This window comes from Melanotaenia boesemani, chromosome 2 (assembly GCF_017639745.1).
Source record: "Melanotaenia boesemani isolate fMelBoe1 chromosome 2, fMelBoe1.pri, whole genome shotgun sequence".
Classification (NCBI taxonomy): Eukaryota; Metazoa; Chordata; class Actinopteri; order Atheriniformes; family Melanotaeniidae; genus Melanotaenia; species Melanotaenia boesemani.
In genome coordinates this window covers 18,994,721-19,016,044 of record NC_055683.1, presented here as the reverse complement: position 1 = coordinate 19,016,044, position 21,324 = coordinate 18,994,721, and the positions used below count along the sequence as shown (strand labels likewise).

Genomic DNA, 21,324 nt, shown 5'->3' with positions numbered 1-21,324 from the left:
AAAGCTGTTCTTTTAGCAATTATTAAACCCAGAGTTGCAGCTTGTTAAACAAAATATATCACAAAATTATGTTCAATTAATAACCAATAGATTTAATTGAATTAATAAAAAATGAATTCATAAAATAAATCAATAAAATGAGCAAAAACAATATATTTCTAAATACCAAGTTGCACCTCTGGATCCAGTGGTTCGTACAAGACAGTTGCACTGCTTTTCTTTAAATAGTCACAAAACAACTATTGTGTCACATTTGTTGTAGGTGAAGGTTTTCACAATTTGGTGGAATTGAGCCTGAGTTTACGGTCCCATTTTAAAAATCATTAGCACAGAAGAAACTGTAATGATACTGAAAGTGAGCTGCACACTCAATGCTAAAAAGCTATTTCTCCCAACAGTTTCATGGACAGAACATACAGTGGAGTTGTATGTAATGTAACTGGAACATGTTGTTGCCATGATATAGCAGCAAATTGCTGAAAACATTAAGAATATGCTTTTCAAGCACGAGACAGTGGGGACTAAATGGAAAAATAACAGCATGAGTACAAGACAGTACTTACAACATTATGCTAGCTTATAATGAACACCTGTCAGAAGGAGTATTGAAAAAAATGCTTAAATAATTCTGTAATTTTAAATGTATTTTTGCTTGAAATTCCTAGTTACAAGTTACAAGTACTAACAAAAATTACTTTTATTGTAATTAGGCATTACAACATGACTGCGTGGTTCATTAAACGCTGTGGCTAAGCTACTGAAATCTACATGGTTAAGGTTATAAATCCAAAAATTCTATTCACTATTGTAAGCTTTTACCATGAGACTGGATTTTTATAGTTTTCAGACATTAAAATAATACAAGTATGGAAGTATTACATCAATTCCAATTTGATACAGATGGCTTTTATCAGCAGTATACGTGCTAACATTTTGCAATATCAACATGTTCATATTGACGACACATTGATATTCACTTGCCATATTAACAGTCTCTATTACTATCTGCTCAAAGTACAGTAGTTTTCAGTACAAACAGTTTAGCTTTGCGATATGTCTAGTTTGCATTAAATGAAAATTTGCTTGCAACAAAATGTTCTTCTCAGTTTTCTTGTGAAAGTGACCACTAACTGAAATTACTGCAAAAGTTAGTAGGACATGTTGGTTCTTTTACATTAATATGGGATAACAGAACACTTTGTTTTCACATTTTTGGACATTTCCTGTCTATCTTAAGTGCAGTAGCAACATTCAAAAACAACACAGATCCGCTGTTCAGCTACAGCTGATGACAGATTGTCCCATGTGTAGAGATGCAAGATTAGATTATCTCACAGGCTGTCACCTTGAAATGGATGAGCACAATGGAAAGAGAGAGGAAAAAGGAGAGAGATGCAGTAAGTTGACAGGAAGATGGATCAGAATTACTCTGTACATACACAAGAAAGTCAGATTGTAGAGGGATTTATTTGATTTTGCGTGTCTCTAAGCTTTTTTTTCTCTCTCTCTCTCTGGATAAAATGTGCATTACAAACAAATTGATGCTTGTTCTCTAGTTGGTATTCCACCCGAGTTTCCTCTCTCTGGTCTCAATCTCCAGTAACATGTATCTCACCCCTTCTTCCTCCTCTTTATTTTTATCATTTAACCATCTGCTCTTAATTTACATTTGTTCCCCTTTGTATCTCTTCAGTCACAGCCTCTCTAACTCTCCCTTTCATTTCCTTTTTATTCTTTTATTTATTTATTTATTTATTTATTTATTTTGTCTCTCATGTTTTTAGTCCTCGCCTCCCCCCTCTCTTTTCCTTCTCCCACTCCCAAGATTAAATATTCATACTGGGAGTGCAGCAGCAGCAGTTAGAGCCACAGGAGTCAATGCTTTCAAAGACATAGGGCTTCAGAGCTTACAGTCAGAGGAAGAGAAAGAAAAAGAGGTGGTGAGGGAGGAAGAGTGGGAAAAGGACGTAAAAAAGAGATGTGGAGGCAGAGGAGAGATAGAAATATATAGATACGATGCGTCAGAGCAAGAAAGGATGAGGGGGAAGTGGTGAGTGGGAAGATGAGCGCTTCCATCACATCAAACACCAAGAATCACATGAACACACATTAAACAATAAGTTTGCTAATAATATACATTTCTCATTTTTAGTAACTTTGTGGGGACTTTCCCAGCCTTAACCCTTAGCTGATCCCTAATCCTAATATAAGAGCCATGAGTCTAAAATACAGCTTTAACCCTGAAACACTTATGGGGGGGGGAGTTGTTTACCATTTTGTTCTCCACAGAAATTTCATGTTAATAGTTCTCCTGGCTTTCTAAAAGTCTTTTCAAGTCTTTCTTTGGGCAGAGGCTGCTTTTAATCATGTCCTGGGGATTTATAAAGTTCTTTTTTCATTTAATTTTCAGCCCAGTCCTTTTACTTTAGCATTTTCAGGGGGATGTGTTTTTTTCATTCAGTAATCTTACTATTGACTTAGGCATCATGGAATCATCAGAACCATCACTTAACTCAAAAGAGTCATTCTCAATGAAAGGAAACAGGAAGAAAAGGCTGAGGTTTACCTAAATGAGACTAGAAGTGACAAATCACCATCAGTGGCAACAGGTTTAATGGAGTGCTGAACCCTTCCCAGATTTGAATAGTACATGTTTTCTTTATTCTTTATATTATCCTTTTTTTAAACATTTGTTTTTGCCTTGAATAACATTTCTGTCTGCATGTTTTAATAAATCACTGCACCTATTTCCGGCTTTCCTGCCACAAATAAAAAAAAATTTGGTGGCAAAACACTTCTGCACAGAGCTTAATATTACACCTCCAGCACTTCAAATATGGACTAACACAATATTAAACACATTGCTTTCATTGTATTTCATACTCCACCAAAAATCACTCACACCCAAGAGGAAATCATAAGCCTATGAAAGATATTTTTGTTGTTGTTCTCAAACACACATGCACATTCAAACCAGTAGCTCTGGACATTTATTTTACTTACATAACAGACCAAACACTAAACTATTACACACACTGTGCTACTGCTAGATGAACAAGCACACAGGCAAGTATAAGAAACAATTACAACACTAAAATGCATATCCTGCAGTTTCATTGGTCAGTTCTCCACATCATCCAATTTTCCCTCCAGTTTTCCAGATGTGATTGTGAATTCACTTAGTCTAATTATCCTGAGTTTGCACAACAGCCACAAGCCGCCTGCCTGCCAGATGCAGCAACCGCTCGCTCCAATTAGCTACCAAATTCTGGGTTGTTTCCAAGCAACCTACATTAAGCTGCAGCTGCTGTGAGGGAAAGGCTTCAAAGCTTTGAAGGATGCTTTCGCTGTTTGAAGCATTTGGGAGCGTTTGGCTGTGTTTTATGTGAGGGTAAATATGAGGAAAGCAATACAAATGAAAGAGTGAGGATGTGAAGAAATTGACAGCAACAAAATTTAGCAATATGCTTTTAAAACTGGATTTGCTGACAAAGTAAAATCAGATTAGTGCACTGACAGAACAAATCCCTTCAATGTGGGATTGTGCTTTCACTGATCGGAGCAGCTCAGCAAAAAAAAAAGAAAAAGAAAATACTTATTTTAGTGGCTATTGTAAAACAGCTGACCAAGCATGACTCATTCTGTGAATAATGATAATGTCTGTGTCGTGTATTACTGTGTAATCTGAACAGGAACCCTCTGTTTAGTCAGTCTATCCAAAGCCCAACACTCAGCTCAGGCCTCTAAAATATTTTCTTTACTAACACTGTCCATCATTCTGAAGTCTAGTTTAAAAATCCAGATGTGTTTTAAGTGTTAGAAGCAGCTCCCTCGACCGAGTAGCCTGAGCGAGGAGTTCATGATCACTCGGTCGAAGGAGCTGCTTTAATACCGGGAGTCCAGTGACCCAAAGGTCGCCCAGGCTGGGATCGAGGTTGGGACAGGACACAAGTGGAGAGCTTCCAAGGCTGAGGGTGTTGCAGAGTCGAGGCTACGGCAGAGGGCGCTGGTGGGCACAGTAGCACAGGGAAGAGCTGGTTTAGGTAGCGGTAGAACACCTCGCTATGGTAGGGCACAGGGGAAAGAGAAGAGGTCACTGATCCTTGAGGAGGTGCGAGCTGGAGTAGAGGAGAAGCGGGTCAGCCAGTTGGTGGGAATGAGGCAGCAGGAAGCCTGGACAAGATGGGAGCAAGCTGTGGAGTGCAAGGTCACATGGACCGAGCAGTGGAAAGCTGAACCCGATTACATAAAATTCTTGATCCAGGCAGGCTACGATGTGCTGCCTAGTCCATCTAACCTCTTTAGCTGGGGAAGGGTGGAGACACCAGCTTGCCCCCTCTGCCAGAAAAGAGGAGCCCTGGAGTACATCCTCAGCTGCTGTCCAAGAGCCTTGGACGAAGGGCGGTACCGCTGGAGACATGACCAAGTCCTGAAGGCTGTAGCGGATGCTCTCTGCAGTGAAATCAACCACAGCAAGAGCCTTCGCCCAGTTAGGAACACCATCTCTTTCGTCAGAGCTGGGGAGAAGCCTGCATTGACTTCCCGAAATACCTTCCCTGGCCTGTTGACAACGGTGCCTGATTGGGAGCTTAAAGTTGACCTGGGGAAGCAGCTGAAGTTCCCAGAAATGGTCGCCAAGACAACATCAAGGCCAGACATTGTCCTTACCTCAGCAGTAATTCTCCTGGAACTCACTGTGCCATGGTAGGACCTGATGGAGGAGGCCCATTAGAGAAAGAGGGCAAAGTACTCGGAGCTAATGGAGGAGTGCCGGAATAATGGTTGGCAGGCACGATGCCAACCCATCGAAGTGGGATGCTGAGGATGTGTGGGCCAATCCCTCTGCAGGGCCTACAATCTGCTGGGCATCACAGGAGTCAGTCAGCGAAGGGCTGTTAAGTTGGCCACCGACGCAGCAGAAGTGGTGTCAAGGTGGTTGTGGATCAAGAGGGCGTGGCAAGTAGGGTAGTGCTTCCTGGACACAAGCTAGGACTTGATCAATCCTGGCTGGGTCGCCTGGAGGAGGGGGTCTGATTGTTGAAGGATCCGAAACCTCCTGTGATCCCAGGTTATGTCACTGATGATGTGTCCAGGGGCACCATAAGGTGTATCTAAGAGTTATGACCCATGCTTTTTTTGACCTAACTAATATCTGATAAATCCTCTGCATCTTTTAAAAGTTGTTCCAAGCAGAGGTGTTGCACCAGTTAGAAATAACGCAGATTAAACCTTATGTGCTGATGAAATATTTACATCTTAATTCACAGGAATGAACAGTTCCCATTAACAGTGTGCTACATATGAAGCCCAGTGCTGCAAAAACTAGAATCTACTAGTAAGATTAGGCTGTGTACGTGTCTATATCATTTCACTGCGATAGAATATTCCACATAAAGTTGATTAGCTAACTCTTAACCTTAAGTGGGTTAAGATGATTGTTTACTGTTTACATCACAGATTCTGGGGTCCTAATTTAGGCTAATGTCAAAATATTGGTGTGCATGTAAACATACCCACTGGCTGATATTTTCCCACCAAAAAGAATCTTGTTTTTGCAGTAAAAGTCCAAACAGTCCAATCGAATAAGATGTTGGTCATTACATTATTCATCTCCCATCTTCTGCTGTTTCATTGCTAATAATTAGCAGATTAATGTCTACCTTACACATGTTCTCTGTTAAAACTGCTGGGTTTTAATTGGCCCAAAGTTATGATATCTAAAATCGTGTTTCTTCTAAGGTGACAATCAAAAGGTAAAATCTTTTATTAAGTTTTGATTGGCAGCTCTTCTGAACTAAGAGGGGCTTCCATGACTCGAAATGCTGTTAGAAAGTAATGACTGATCATCTATGTCAGTGTATAGACTGAGCCCTTATCCATTAAATCATTAGTATTTTTACAAACAGATCTTTGGTCTCCTAATTCTTTGTGCCTGGTGAAAACCTTAAGTATTTGAAATCATTGATCACAGTTAAAAAGGAATCATGCTCCACATGTAGATGGATGCATGTACCGTAGTATCTGGAAAAAGAAAGATACCTCCTTCTCACAGGTTGGGTCACCGGAGTGTTTTGGCATCATGCCACAACAAGCTAATACTCTAAACAAGAGGCAGTGGTAACCTCCACAGATACCATACTCCTTAGCAACAGACTGACACATTGCAGTCCTTCAGGATGAAGGACTTCAGTTATGTTACCCATACTGAAGCCTAAAATAAAAGCAGTGAAATTAAAACAGCAATAAAAGAAAAAAAATGACTTGTTTTAGTGCCAACACAAAGAATAGCACAACTTTGTTCCACCAACACATAAATAACATCCACATAGATTCTCAGCCACTTTTGCACTTCAACGTTCTTGAAAATATAGTGTGTGAAATCATTATATGACTGTAGCACATCAAAACATGAAGAACAGAAGCTTCATATACCACAGCCTATTGCTGCAGGCTTGACAAACATCAGTGTATTCTGCTGGGAAATGCTGCAACATACAAGAAAAATATGGTCTCTCAGAGCAAAGCCAGCTAATTAACAGGAACATTATGTCAGAAGACTTTTCAACACAGAAGAAACAAAGTAATGAAAGTCAGAGGAAAGAAAAGGCCTTAAAGTCATTGCCGGAGATTAAACAGATGGTATATTATGAAGGAAGTTGCAGATTCAAAGAATGAAAAAGGGGGAGATTATGTTAGGAGTATGAATATTTGATTTAATCTGTCTTTCTTTCAGAATATTAATTCATTTATTTCTATATTTTTATTTATTTTTACATCTGAATGTGCAGCAGAAAATGAAAGGAAAATGAAACATGCTTTTTTCCATTTTTGCCGAGTGTTAACATAAACCTTTGTACATAATAATAAGAGAGCCTCCTTCAGTTAACACAATGAACTCAGACTACATCAACTTTCATTTCAAAAGTCAAACCCAAAGGATAAAATTCTTAACTCTGAAAATGGGAGAGTAAAAGATGGAAGATGATGAGAAAAGGGAGGACAGCATGAGATTAAAGAGGTAATTCAAATTTAAAGAGCATATATGCATATATTAACCATATTCTTACACCTATAAGGAGTCTAAAATGTATTTACCAAAATGTCAAACTATGCTCGAGGGTCATATTGTTCTCTGGTAATACTCCATCAGCCCTCTGTACAGGACTCCTGTTTAGCACTGCTACAGTCAGCCAACCTGCATTGATCTTGGCAGACTAAAAGATCACTTGGCAGTGTTGTGCGGTTGCCTTCACCCTTAACTGTGGTCAGGCTGACACAGGTCATCACAACATGCCTGTCTTCTCATTTTTATTTGCATTGCCATGATCACATGATAACAGACTAGGAAAGAACATGACAAGAAAATAGTCCTGAAATTTCTGTCTCATTTACAAAAGAGAATTACGGAAACAGAGGTGGAGGAAAAAGGGACTTAAAGGCAAAGAGATGTGAGTAATTTCTCCAGTCTGCTGCTCCTCATAGGGAATCTGTAAGCAGAAATTTGTTCAATAATGTATTGATTTTCTTTGAGAGCTTTTTTTTTTTTTTTTTTTTTTGACATTCTGGTGTAAATTACTATCTGACATTTTACTACTGAGTGACTGTGGATGTAGTCATGGATTCCTGTTCCTCCCCCCTTATTTCTGACATTTTAATTGCCTCCCAATACACTGAAATTAGACTCAGTTAAACTCTCAGAAAAGCAGAAAGTTTCAGTTTGCTGAATTATTTCCAAAAGATGAAGGAGGTTAAACATTTATCCCTGGACATATTATAAAGTCATTGTTACATTTACACTGGGAAAACAATCACATTCTATAATAGGTGATGATCCCAAATCCACTGCTGGGTTTTGTTAGTATATTTTTTATCTAATATTATCTGTGGTTTTAACTTGATTCGGCATGAAATTTATTTACTTTTAGGATGTCTGTGATGATTTTTCCCTTTTCAACACCATGAGTTTAATAATTCAGTTTGAAAGCAGTATCTTCATAATTTGATAGAGTTCCATTTAAATTAGTTGACTGAGACATGGTGAATAATGTTCCTGAGAAACTGTGAAAACAGAAAGCTGGCGAAGAAAATAAAAACAGAAAACGAGGCAGCAACAAGCTGCAAAACTTTAATCACATTTTTTATTGTCACCTTTATCATCACATTGCATACACTTTGTGTTGTGCAGTGGTTATAATGTTAAAGCAAGTTGAGAAAGGCTAGAAATCAGATTTGTTAATTCTGAACCTTTGTGTGTCTTGCTTTAGTATCTCATCAGGGGCATGTTTGTCTGACAGAAGACTGAATCCCTGATACACTAATTAAAAGACAGCATTACTGCTGCACCAATCACAAAGAGACAAACAGAAGAGTGATGTTTTTGCCTTTTGAGAAGTAAATCCAGCATTTAAATCAGATATAACAACTGCTCTTAAGTTAAAATCACAGACAGATCTGATCACAATTTCAGATTCAGATAAAGTTCCATTTATGCTCCCTTTACGTATGTAAATAGGTATGTATGTTTCAAACATTATTGCCTTCATACTTTCACACATCCGTTACATTAGCATGGTTGTTAGCCAGTGCATCCACCAGAGGGCAGCGCAGAGTTCATAGTTCACCTCTGAGTTCTGACGTCAGTTTCAGACAATGGCAAACATGGCATCGGTGGAAGAGATCATGATGATGTACATTCTCAGAAAAAACATCAAAAGACGTAGCGCCACAGACTGTGGTGTTCTTGTGTAGCCATTAAATAAATTCCAGCAGCTTCTTCTTATTCATTTTTTTCGCAGGCTGCATATTGGCTGTACTGTTCAGCACTGCCCCAACAGTTTCCCGTGGTATTACTTGGTTTGCTCTGTCAGGCTACGCGTCTGCAAGGGCCACTTAGAGCTGGAATACAGTATACATGGGCTCGATCCCAAACCGCCCCCTACGCACTACTCCTTCACTACTGAGTGTCATTCCCAATGAAGTCATGCTAGCAGCTGTGGAGGGCATTTTAATTGGAGGCCGAAGGTATAAATAAGATGGACAGGAATGAGATGCCCTCTTTCCTCTCTTGAAAAAGGGAAAGCACTCATCGCGATGGCAACACAAAGAGGCCCCAAATTTCTTTTGTTAGTAAAACGGCTGTCATATAAATGGCGGAGCAGCACCAGTTGCCTTGTTTTTTTCTACTGTCCACTAAATTCAGCAACCATTACATTGACTGGAACTACATTATACTTTAAATTCTTTTAAATGAGTCATCACCCGGAAATTGCACTTTTCCAAGTTAAAACATGTGTATTGGTGTTAACATCCCTGAAAGCCTTTCTTTTGAAGACGGTGGAGTTTTTCGGTCTGGGCCCTTTGTTCACAGCAGAATCGCCAACAAGGGTAAACTCTCGCAAACGCGTGATTTTAATTTGCTCCTGGGATTTCGTCATTACAGGAGGCTATTTGAACAAGCCAGCCCCTCTTCCACACCTAAACTGCTGATGCAGCTAATGAAACGCTAATGCCAATGGACAAGTCTAAAAATTTAACCCCCTGCAATGTACATATGCACCCCGTGTTTTCTTTTTTATAAGTCGGGGGAAGTGCTCTGCCTCGTAAATTTTTGTAAACATTTTGTCGTAAACGTGCTTCTTCCACCATCTCGGTATCGTCGCTCTCTGGCTTGGAGTCTGGTTTAAACATAAATGGCTGAATTCCATAAGCTGCTGCTCGGTCAGGTTCACTCGCCATCACTAAGTTGTTGATGTTTTGGAGTCAAACACACTATGCATGCACTGGGCCAGCCCCCCTTCCAATCTTGTCCTTCCTGTGGCCAATCAGCGCGCACCTCATTAACATTAGTCAAAAGCTTGCATCAACTCACATGAGACAAAGTTGTGGTATGAGCAAAGAGTCAAAACAAGCTCTATGTTTTGTATAATAAGTTTTCAAAAGAACATTTAAAGACACTTAGAGAACAATGAATACATGAAAAGACCAGGGGCCTCATTTATCAAACTACAGCGTTTGCGGTGCAAAAAGGAAATGCTGCGCATTTCATCTTTCAGATTTATCAAAGCGTGCGCATGCACGTCCTACACCTGTTTCCGTTTATAAATTAGAATCAACTCTAAAGCGGGCCTTCCCATGCCCATATGGTGATGGTGGCTATAAATGGTCAGGTGAACGCCTGTAATACATATTCATCACATCATTTGCATGATGGCTTGGGCGGGAAAAAGAGGAAAGAAGTGGAATTTTTCGGTGTGTGAAACAGAGATCCTCATGGACCACGTTGACAAATGTAAAAATGTTTAATTGGTGGGCACGGCATGGGCATTTCTTGTGTCAGAGAGGCAAAATAGTGGCAGATGCTGACACGCCAGCAGGACAACAACAATTAAAAAAGCATTGTGTAAGAATAAACAAATAAAAGGAAATCCACCTCTTGTTTGTTTCATTAGCATTGCATCACTTCTAGACCCCCAGCCTCCAGTCTGGTCCCACTCTGCTGGAATGACTTTCACTCTGACATGCTGGCAGCAGATTGTCCACCTTTTTTACCAGGAATGTATTTTATAACATGTAATGACACAATGACAGAACATATTTTAGTGGTTGAGATTCTTATTAATATCATCTCCCTTTGTCCAGCTTTATAAATGAGGCCCCAGGTGATGACACCTTTAGGTAAAGCAAGGCAGTTTATTTGTATAGCACATTTCATGTACAGGACAATTCAAAGTTCTTTACATAAAACAAAGGCATTACAGATATTTAGAAATAGTAAAAGGCATCAACACATAATCACAATAAAATAATAAATTACATTAAAATGATTAAAAGCAAGTTTAAAAGTTAAAAGGTGATTCCACAAGTCTTTTAACCCCATTACCATTTCACATTTCCAATCAAACAAATGAGTGACTGCTATGAATTCTGTTTATATCAAATCAAACATCAGCATAGCCAGATTTGCTAGTTTAATTTTATTTTCCTAAATCTGTTGTGGTTTTCTCTTAGTGTGACAAACATGTTGGACATATGCGGTTCCTTCATTTTGCCATTGCACTAGCTTCAAAATTCATTGTGAGTTTGGAGCATTGCAGGCTCGCTATTGCAGAGCTGAACCGTCTACACTACATGATTAAGGACAACCCTTAATATGGTGGAGCCTCCGCAAGACTGCACAAACGGAGGGTAAGGGTCATTTATGTTCCCTTACGTACATAAATAGTAATATCTGTTTCAATATCTGTTTTGTCATACCTCGCCGTCCTCGTACTTCCATGCATGTATTGCGTTGCCATGGTTCTTAAGTCAGTTCCTCCACTAGTGGGCAGTGCTAAGTTCAGAGTTCACTACCGCGAGCCAATGTCAGTTTCAGATGTCGTTTGGCCCAACACTCCCTAAACATTCATACATAGTCTTTTTTCAAAAGGTCGTGCAGTTTCTACAGTTTTTGCACTCGTCAATTTCTGGTGGTTTCACTCTGTATTCTGCATCAAGCGACTGATACCTAAGCTTCCTGAAAATGGACCAAATTACATGTGTAACCAACACAGAAGACAGACAAAACCGTCTGCTGCATCCAGCATAAATGGGCCTTTGGTGTGTGGGCGTAGTGTGCAAGGGTGGTCTGGGATTGAGCCTTGCTGTTAGCAATGCGTTCGCACATGTTTCATGGTTGCCATGCATTCCTAGCATTTGTTTGGTAGGTAGGTTGGTCACATTGATATAACAGATCAAATTATGCACATAAATTATGCAGAAGACAGACGAAATGCTCCATATCCGTCTTTTGTGTAGAGCATAAATGGACCTTTATTTTATTTATTTTTTTGGGTGAATAGATCAATGCACGATCCATTAGCCTCAAAAAGGTTAAGCGAGAAAACTCAGTAACTGTATTAGGCAGTTAGTTGCCTTATTCCTAAGTTTAATAATCTCAGTTCCTTTTGCCATTGTGAACATCAAAAAAAAGAAAAAAACACACTGCAATGCAATCTGATTACAATTTCAATATGTAACTTGATCCATGGAAAACATGAAAATGCAACACCACAGTGAAGGCCAGACAGTTGTGTAGTAGGTACATTCTTCTTCCTCTCTTCTCACTCCTGAAGAGGTTTCCAGTAGCTTGCTAGAGCTTTGTGATTTCTACCTTATGCTTGATTAAGAGTCTAATTTAAAAAGATGTGCTAGAGTTGCAGTAAAGGCAACTAATTTTGGCGTGTACAAGAATAGCTTTCTTTAAAACTGGTAAATACAGCTATGATTGTGGTAGAGGATGTTTTTAATGCCTAATTATTCAGCTATGAAATTATATGATGACTTTTGGAAGTGCTGACGAGGCTCCATGGGGTTTTCTTTCTTTCATTCTGCCAGCATGGTGAGACTGCGCTTGGGTCAGTCCACTCGTTCCATCTATCTGGGCCTGGCATGCCTGTCCCTCACTCTCCATCTCCTTCTGGCATTTTTCTGCCTCACAGTCCTCCAAACAGCCTGTGTCCTTCCCACCTCCTCCTCTGCCACCTCTTCCTCCTTTCCAAGAACAGAAAATCAGCATCATCAAACTGTCTCACACTCCTCCTCTTCTTCTGCTGCCTCTTCCTCAAATAAACTGCCAACCGGCCCCCAGAATGATGAACATCACGATTTGACTGCCAGCACCTTTAATCATAAACGAATTGGATTATTCAATAAAGCCACTGAAAAGGCAAAGAAACTGATTGAAGCTGGAAACGTGAAACAAACAGGTCGCTCTAAACTGGAGGAGCTGTTTAAACATCCACTGTACAACCTGCCACGCCCCAAGCTAGAGCAAGATGATTGGCTGCTGAGGGTGAAGACAGATGAGGAGGCAAAAGAAACAGGAAGTCAGGAGGAGGAGGAGAAGAACTCCATCACTGATGACAGTGAATGGTAAGTGAGACGAAAAGAAGAAAACATATCAATAACATCCAAACAAGAGGTGCTCTGGAAAAAATCTGATTTATTTCATCTAAATGTCCTCCAGAGTAACCATCACTGGGTTGTAAAAGTTTAGGTTTTCATGATGCTAAGAATTTTGTTGCATCCAGCTAAAACAGTAATGTAACTGTAACAGCAATATATCTTTATTTTAACATTCAAAGATTTAGTTTTCTTTTCAAAAAACTACTATGGACCAGGATCTATGGATAAATTTGTCCACATACAACCATGATCCAGACTGCAACTTTTTATAGGATGGAGTCCAGAGATTTAAACCTCCTGACTGCCCCAAAACTTTTATCCTTATTTCCTTGATTTTAGATATATCAATCTATATCAACAATAAAACAACAACATAATAAAAGACTACAAGGATCTCTGTAGAAATAAATGCTTGTTCCAGTTCTTCCAAGAACAGGAGCAACACATTCTATCACTTAGCTGGCTGGATTAAGACAATTTTTGTTTCTATTATTGAATATATGAATTTATACATAAAATCCTCAATACAGCATGAAAGGTAGGTACATTATTAGATACAAGCGTCTTGCATCTTGGAAGTAGAAGTAGAAGTAAAATATGTGAACACATCTTGAAATGTCACCTGAGGCATTTTCATTTTAGCCTTACAATAATTACAGCACAAACGGGCTGTATAGAAATGAGTACAATATACTCTAAAACTGGCTATTTTAACATCTTCTGTACACATATAAAACTTGCACCCCAGCATATTTGCTTGTGCATACTATTTACTACACTGATGGATGGGTTATCATTATCATCTCATGAATTATTTCTAATTAAATGATCAAAATATTTGAGATTGTTCACCAAATCGAACACTTGGTCACCTAAAAAAATAAAATTAAATAAAATTTAAAAATAAAAGGATATTTTAACTTCTGGTCCTCCTTGGTTCTAGCAATCGTGTCCATAGTCTTTTTATGAGTAAATATCATTTCATACAGCAAACCATAACTTTTAGACTAGAAGAAATTGCTGTAAGCCAGCACTGAAGGGGGACAGAATCTTGTTTTTACTGTCATGATTAGGATTACTTATCTTTGCTGTCATTGGATATAGTTTTTCAACTAGGTGAAAAATGTGGAAGGTGTTGGTGAGAATTTTTACCTTTATTATCACCACCAAGCGTCCTCTGACCACATTCTCTTTTCTCAGAGTATGTGCCATTACTCTCACCTCGGTCCGTGTGCACACAGCTCCATACTGATCAACTGCGGTACCTCATCATTACCCCGGCCCTTCAATACACCGAGTATGATGAAATTCTCTGAGCTGGTGTGTTGCCAGCTCCGCAGTGCTGCTAGATTTAATCTTCATTTTTCACAAAATGTATTTCTTCTTCATGTTCTTTTCACAATATGTGAACAGTCCCCTAATTCTGGCATCTAAGAAACAGATTTCTGTGATGAAGGCAGAAATACTAGCCAGCTATTAATCAGATATATGTAAGATAGCGTTGTTGATAGTTTATTGCTAATGCATGTTAGTAAACCTATTTATAGGACCTGCATAGGCCTTGAGGTTGGAGTGGGTTGTGCTGAGCTTAAATACCTTCTCTGCTTGAGCTCCACTGCAACACTAAAAACTTTTATACTTCACACAGTTTCGTACTATCAAATAAAACCCTTTAAAATCAAATCCATTTAGTATTTTACTGTATTTTACATTACTTCTTATTTTACATTACGTTGTGAAGTTGAAGACAAATGCAAAATAATTGTGAAACCTTAAAAGTAACTTTATCAGAGAAAAAAACAAATATTTTCTTTGTTGTACATTTTAGCTCTAATAGCACTGCCAGTTTATTGTATTACCTCTGAATCCCCTCTTGTAGGCAAAGTACCAGTCAGGAGAAAGGTTACGATAAAGTTACTTGGACAACAGATAAGGAGACCCACCCTCCCTGGTTAAGGTTCCACCTGGGCATCTCTCGCTGGGAGCTATATGACAGGAAAGACCCCAACCTTGCCCAGCTGACTCATTACTTGGCAACGCAGCGCATCCTTGGAGCTGGTGAGCAAATGGGGAGGGGCAGGTGGGAGCAAACAGGTGAAAGGAAAGGATGAGGTCCAGGAAACACTACTAAAACCAGCAGGGATGATAAAAGGTGGTGCACAGGAAGCTGGTGACGGATTACCAGTGATTAAAATATCCTTCATTCAACTTTCTGTTCCCAAAGACAACATCCTTTTGCATCAGCTAGGTGGACTACATGTTCTGCCAAGATCTGCATCAGTCTCTACTATGTTTTATCATTTAGGATTACTGGATTACCAAAATAAGACACCTCACTGGGATTTATGTCTTAATACTGCAGAATTAAACTTGGAATCTGGCCCAGTGTTTGCTTTGATTGTGCTAATAGCACAAGGATTTTGTTGTTTTGCTTTCTCTTTTAAGTCTAATCCGTTAAAACAAACAAGAAGTCCCGTGAAAGAGCCAGAGGCAAAACAGAGTATTTAATAAAGTTTTCACGGAATGAATAAAATGTTTGCTAAAGCGTGTTTGAAGAACAGTGAATGTGACATTTGTGACAAACACAATGTCATATTTTCATAAAAAATCATCATCAAATGACATTGTGTGTGTGTGCGTGCGTGCGTGTGTGTGTGTGTAAACAGATATTCACACAACTTCTCCTCTCATCATGTTTACATGAGGTCCTGTCTTCAGCATGCTGCAAAATAAATAATGTATTGAGATCTGTGTTATATGCTGCAGATCAAGCTCTAATCTCAGCTACAGGCTGCCTTACTGTATCATCCCTTTTTCATTTTCAATACTTCAATCAAGTCAGTGTATAAATCTATGAATTGAGGTAGATTTTTTTTCAATACGAATAATTGATTATGTGAGGATTTATTTGCATAAGTTGCTAAAAAAATGTGACACCATGTTTTGAACTAAGGTTGACTTTTGCTCATTCAAATTGCCTAATTGTCTAAGATTTAACTGAGGTGAATTAGATTTCTTGGGATCGAAGAAAAAAAATTTAAAAAAGCAAATTCTCCAATATAAGCTCAGCTGGGTAAAAATATATTTTAACAGCTTGCAAAAGGAACCTAAATACATGCTAATCCTCTTATTATAAGCTACAGAGGAAAGTTTATTTCAAGGTTGCAAAAATTATCACATATTTTGCTTAGATAATGTGTGACAAATGTAATTTACATAGCTCCTGTTAAAACAATCAAAATCAGTTCACAAAGTGTTTAATCCAAGTCCAATGTCATGCTAAATGGATGGTTTTATTACGCAATAAACAAATCTAATGCCTACCTTGTTGAAATTTTCTATCCATCTCATTCTCTGCATAGCTTGAATTTATTTCTTATATGTTCATGTGTTCTCTGCATTTGCTTGATATGTTTCTGTTAGTTCAGAAAACAGGAGGCACTCAGCTGAAACTGCTCATATCATTCCCAAATTATGGACAAGCTCTGCTCAAACCCATGAGGTGAGACAGCATCTTTCTGACTGACTGAGAATGACACTGCTGGAGAGGTGTCGCATTTCATAATTCCACTTGTGTGTGATTCTCTTGTCCAGACAATCCAGAGATGCTGAGACAGATGTAAACCTCTTCTACTTCTCAGACTTTGAGAGACACAATGCAGAGATATCTGCCTTTCACCTTGACAGGTACTGATGATTATGTACACTGTCAGCAGGCATCAGGTGTCTGTCTGAGCAGACTGGCTCTTATGTCTCACTGGACTGTAACTGGTCTGTTTTCTAACACTGGAATAATCTTTTCCTGACCATCTAGCAATTGTTTCAAGGAAGGGTGCACATTTTTGAACATTAACATTAGACTAAAAGTATAAAAGGTAAGTGTAGACATTTAGTTAAAAAAACAACCAAAAAAGCTTTTTTTGTGTGTGTGTTAAAAATGCTTTAAATCAGTTTCAAATTTTAGAATTAACATCAATATATGGCCCTTAAGGAGTCCTTTCTTATGGAGAAATTTTGGATTTGAATAGAAGAACACAGTTTTGTTTTTTGTTATGTTTTTTGGCCATCACTATGCCTTTTCACAGGCAATAGAGGTTTGTAGGCCATATTGCTTTTATTGGCATCACATGCACCTCATTAGTTGTACCTAATATTAAATGGTGGTCATGACTGACCAGAGCGTGTGTGGCGAACATGTTATTGGTAGCTGGAAAATGCCTTAAGCTGACATTGTTTCAATCCTCCAAATCATGAAATTGACTGAGGATACTTCAGAGTGAAGGCAGAGCAAGTCAAGGATTTTATGAAAAAAAGTTGAGAAAAGTGGCTGGCGAACCTTTTGTTGGGATAAAAAGAAGCGGCATCAAATCATGCTTTCATGCATCCATCACTTTACTGCGTTTACCCAGGATCCTTCTATTAGCTTCTGCTATTTTATGGGTTCAAAATTAAAGCACACAGTTGCTTTCTTGTGTTATTCCACAAGACTGCAGTTGCTAAGCAAGAAGCTAACAACATTCAAGGTGAGCTCATTGTAAGATGAGCTGATGTTATTGCTCCATTCATCAGAACATTCTAACAATATTTATAATGAAGACAACATAAAAGAATCGAGGCTATGACAGAGTGAAACAGCTGCTTGATGTTTGCTTTCATTCATCCACACACAAAGTAGTTTTTTCATGCTTTCACCTGCTTGGCCGTGTACTTGTCTACAGCACTGGTTAGTGCTGGGGGGTGGTATAAATGATTTTAAACCAACTGCTATCTACAAAGATGATCAAGATTTTGATCTTGAACTCAGGAGTTAAAACTATTCCTGGTTTACACCAACATCCAGGTGTAATGTGTGAATGTGATCCTGTAAGGACAAGACCTAATGTTTTTTTTCTCTCTTTTTCACGTCTTTCTTTTTCTTTATCCCAATTTATATTCTTTTATACCTCATCTCATCTTTCTTTCTATCTTCTGCCATTTCAGACTGCTGGGCTTTAACAGGATCCCTCCAGTGGTTGGACGACTCATCAACGTCACCACAGAGATCAGAGAGATTACCACTGACCACAAGCTGTCCAGGACCTTCTTCACTTCACCTGGTATGTGTGTGCTTGCATCTATAAGTATGGGTCCACAACTTCTCTGACTTTCTACTAAAATATTTTTTTTTCTGATTCTCTGTAGCTGGAAACGTTTGTTTCTATGGTCAGTGTGAATACTACTGTTCAACAGAGCACCCAGTGTGTGGTCGGCCACATGCACTTGAGGTTTCCCTGGCATCCATGCTGCCTGACCTCTCCCTTGCGCCACGTAGGTCCTGGAGGTCACCATGGAGACGATCCTACAGCCGAACCAAGCTGGCACAGTGCGTACAATGGTTTATAATGTCATCTCTCAGATGTAAGCAGAATATATGGATTTTGAAATTTCCTGTGGGCATTTCATTTTAAAGGTATACACAAAAAATTACCAATTAATTCATGACTGCTAATGGTTTTATTGACCATGTAAGGATTTTTTTTTAAACAGCTTTTTCAGCTGATATTTTCATATACTTTTGCTGTGTGCACTACCCCGAGTGTATACAGAATAATTGTTGATGAGTGTTCACTGACCTCTAGTGGTCATAAAAAAGAATTACAACCAAACAATATGCAGAGACAATTAATAGATTAATATAAATAGTCTAACAGTTCATTATTGTTTCTTATTTTGTTTTAAAACAGTTTAGAATATATTGGATCTTACTGGTTGTAAAACAAACGTGTTACAGGTACTGACCTCATCACAGTGTGAATGTTATTTATGTCTTATGATTTGTATTGTAATTGTGTTTATGTGTTTGCTAAAATTTGCCAGCTTATATAACTAAGTCTTGACTATGATTTTTATTTAATTGCACTACCACTCTTTCCAAGCCTAGCAATGGTCCAGTGGCACATATCTCTCTGTCTTTTTAACTTAAATTTTATTTAACAGCTATATCCTAATAAATGATTGCCATTATATTCTTATAAATTAAGACAATTTCTCATTTTTCCCTTGTAGTTATCCTTACTTGACATTATTACAGAGACTATAACACTGTGGCAACTTGTGCTGTTTTAGGTCATTTCTTGGTGTCCTTATGTTGTTTGTTATATCTATTCATACACTTTAGCTCATTCAAACTGGTCCTTTAATGTCGACATTGTGTCTATGGACACTTCCCTTCATTCTAACATAAAGTTAAAGCAACATAAACTAAGCAACAACAAAGGAAATTTGTCTTTGCCAGGTCTTCAGACACATATTTTAGAGAGAGTGCATAAGAAAAGATGGCTTACATGTAAAACTAATTTGATTTTTTTTCTTCTTCTTCTTCTTTGATTCTTATTGCTGTCTTGCTCCCAGGTGGGAAAAGAACCCAGCCTACTGTGACATAGTGAAACAGACTCCTCCTTACAGCCACGGCACCAGACTGGTGGATCTCATAGACATGGCTGTGCTAGACTTCCTTATGAGTCAGTAAATTCAGTTGTTTATTAGTGTGCTCGTTCATCTGTAAAATCATTTACTAATGTAAAAGAATGCCTAAATTAACTAAAAACCTTTATATTTTTACAAAACATAAATGAAACATTGATTATTTTCTCTTCAAGGTAACATGGATCGACATCATTATGAGACGTTTGAGGCATTTGGCAATGACACTTTTTTGCTCCACCTAGACAACGGGCGGGCGTGAGTAGCATATCTTCTATGAGCTAATCTTAGCTCTGCCAGCCTGTTATAGCTTCTTTTATAGCTCATGTACCACTCAGTTGTAAAACAATGTTATATCATTATGTTGATGTTGCTTTAAGAGTTGCTGTTACTGTTTTCCAGGTTTGGGCGTCACTCTCAGGATGAGCCATCTATTCTTGCCCCCTTAAAACAGTGTTGCAGGTAGAGATTATTACATTTATTAAATGAGTGTGTCGGTGCAAGTATCCTTCTTTCAGTTAGTTTCCTTCCTGTTTCATATTTGTAGGATCCGTCGCTCCACCTTCCTCCGCTTGCAGCTCTTGTCCCTCCATGACTTCCGTTTGAGTGATATAATGCGGGAATCGTTGGCTCAAGATCCTCTGGCAAGTGTTGCCCCCCTCCTCTCTGAACAACACCTGTTTGCTTTGGACCGACGCCTCAAAACTGTCCTGGAAGTGGTGCAGAATTGTCAGGAGACGCACAATGACGTCATTTATGACGATTTGGAGACAAATATATGATCAAACCCATGACCATTACCTGAACTAAGGAAAATTCAAAATAATAAATTATATATTTTCTATATGCAGTATCTGTCTCATATTTTACCCCAGGTTAATTTTGTAACTTAGAACTATGTTGGCACAAGTACACATTTCATTCATAAGGGCTATAGCTAACTATGTAGCAGATTTGTTCTCATTCATTCTAATAACTTCAGTTGATCAGCTGAAATAGTGTGAACTCTAAAGGGAAATGTTGCAGTATTAAATAAATGAATACATCAAATCAAATCAAACTTTATTTATAAAGCACTTTTCATGCTTGGGCAACACAAAGTGCTTTACATGAAAAATCATTTCTTCCATATTAAAACAAAAAGAAACTGCATAACAGGGGAGAAAGAAGAAAAAAAAAGAAATTACAGTTGCACGCAGGAACATGCATTTATACACACATAGCATATAGCATATTCGGCACACGACTCTTTGATTTCTTTCTCTGTACTAAAAGTAGTATTAAACACTTGAAGTGATAACCATCTGGCTTGATGTTGCTGCTGTAAGGAAACAATATCATGGGGATCCATCCACACCAGGAGCCAGTCAACCCATGTCCTACAGAGGCTGCCATCACGACAACCACCCGATCAGGACAGACACACACCACAGCCATAAGGCTGTAGTATAGGGGCCCCAGCCACCTAGACAAGGGCGATCACCGCAGCAACAACCCCAGACTGAGCAGACAGAGCCCCCCGCATGGAGGATCCCCATGAGGAAAACACTGGAGTAAAAATAAATATTAAATAACCTTAAGAAACAATAAGCTAAGAGTAAGTAAATAAATAAATGAACAGATAACTAAAATAAATACAATTGAGTAAAATGACATGAAAATAAAATAAGATAAACAAATTTAAAAGGTTAAGATCAAATAAAAATTAGTTAAAAGCTAAGCTACATGAGTCATTCATCATTTTAGGCATTCATTATGTTGGGCTGCTGACCCACTGTGCCATTCTGTGTTGCAGCAGATCTGAAGAAGCCTCTGAATGAACACACTCCATTGTTTAATCACTGTGTTGTTGATAGGTAGTGCTGTGTTGCCCATTATGTTGAACAACTTGCATATTTTGCACAGTCAGCTCCAAACATT

The 21,324-nt window shown here is 38.6% G+C and overlaps 2 protein-coding genes across 4 annotated transcripts; both read left to right on the top strand.

Annotated features, from left to right (window-relative positions):
- Positions 1–1,364: 1,364 nt before the first annotated feature.
- LOC121657064 lies at positions 1,365–4,969 on the top strand. Its single transcript, XM_042012431.1, is given in 2 exon segments — positions 1,365–1,397; positions 3,821–4,969. Coding segments are annotated over 2 exon segments (1,182 nt in total).
- A 2,392-nt stretch (positions 4,970–7,361) lies between these two features.
- Positions 7,362–20,246, top strand: LOC121633475 (extracellular serine/threonine protein kinase FAM20C-like). Of its 3 annotated transcripts, none has more exons than XM_041975567.1 (11): positions 7,362–7,448; positions 12,373–12,909; positions 14,822–15,000; positions 16,366–16,444; positions 16,537–16,629; positions 17,923–18,038; positions 18,124–18,304; positions 19,333–19,442; positions 19,581–19,662; positions 19,807–19,866; positions 19,952–20,246. In XM_041975567.1, exons 2-11 carry the CDS (start codon positions 12,374–12,376, stop codon positions 20,184–20,186), a joined length of 1,671 nt encoding a protein of 556 aa, XP_041831501.1. In that variant the 5' UTR covers positions 7,362–7,448; position 12,373; the 3' UTR covers positions 20,187–20,246. The 3 variants fall into 3 exon arrangements, with proteins under 3 accessions (XP_041831501.1, XP_041831492.1, XP_041831484.1); XM_041975558.1 differs by lacking the exon at positions 7,362–7,448 and adding an exon at positions 10,889–11,184 and having other exon boundaries at positions 14,828–15,000; XM_041975550.1 differs by lacking the exon at positions 7,362–7,448 and adding an exon at positions 10,892–11,184.
- The last annotated feature ends 1,078 nt before the right edge of the window (positions 20,247–21,324 follow it).

Coding starts and splice junctions, on each gene's coding strand:
- LOC121633475 (XM_041975550.1), top strand. CDS start 11,150: ATGGTGGAGCCTCCGCAAGACTGCACAAACGGAGG. Junction 11,185..12,372: donor CAAGACTGCACAAACGGAGG/GTAAGGGTCATT, acceptor TCATTCTGCCAG/CATGGTGAGACTGCGCTTGG. Junction 15,001..16,365: donor GCAGCGCATCCTTGGAGCTG/GTGAGCAAATGG, acceptor TGTTTCTGTTAG/TTCAGAAAACAGGAGGCACT.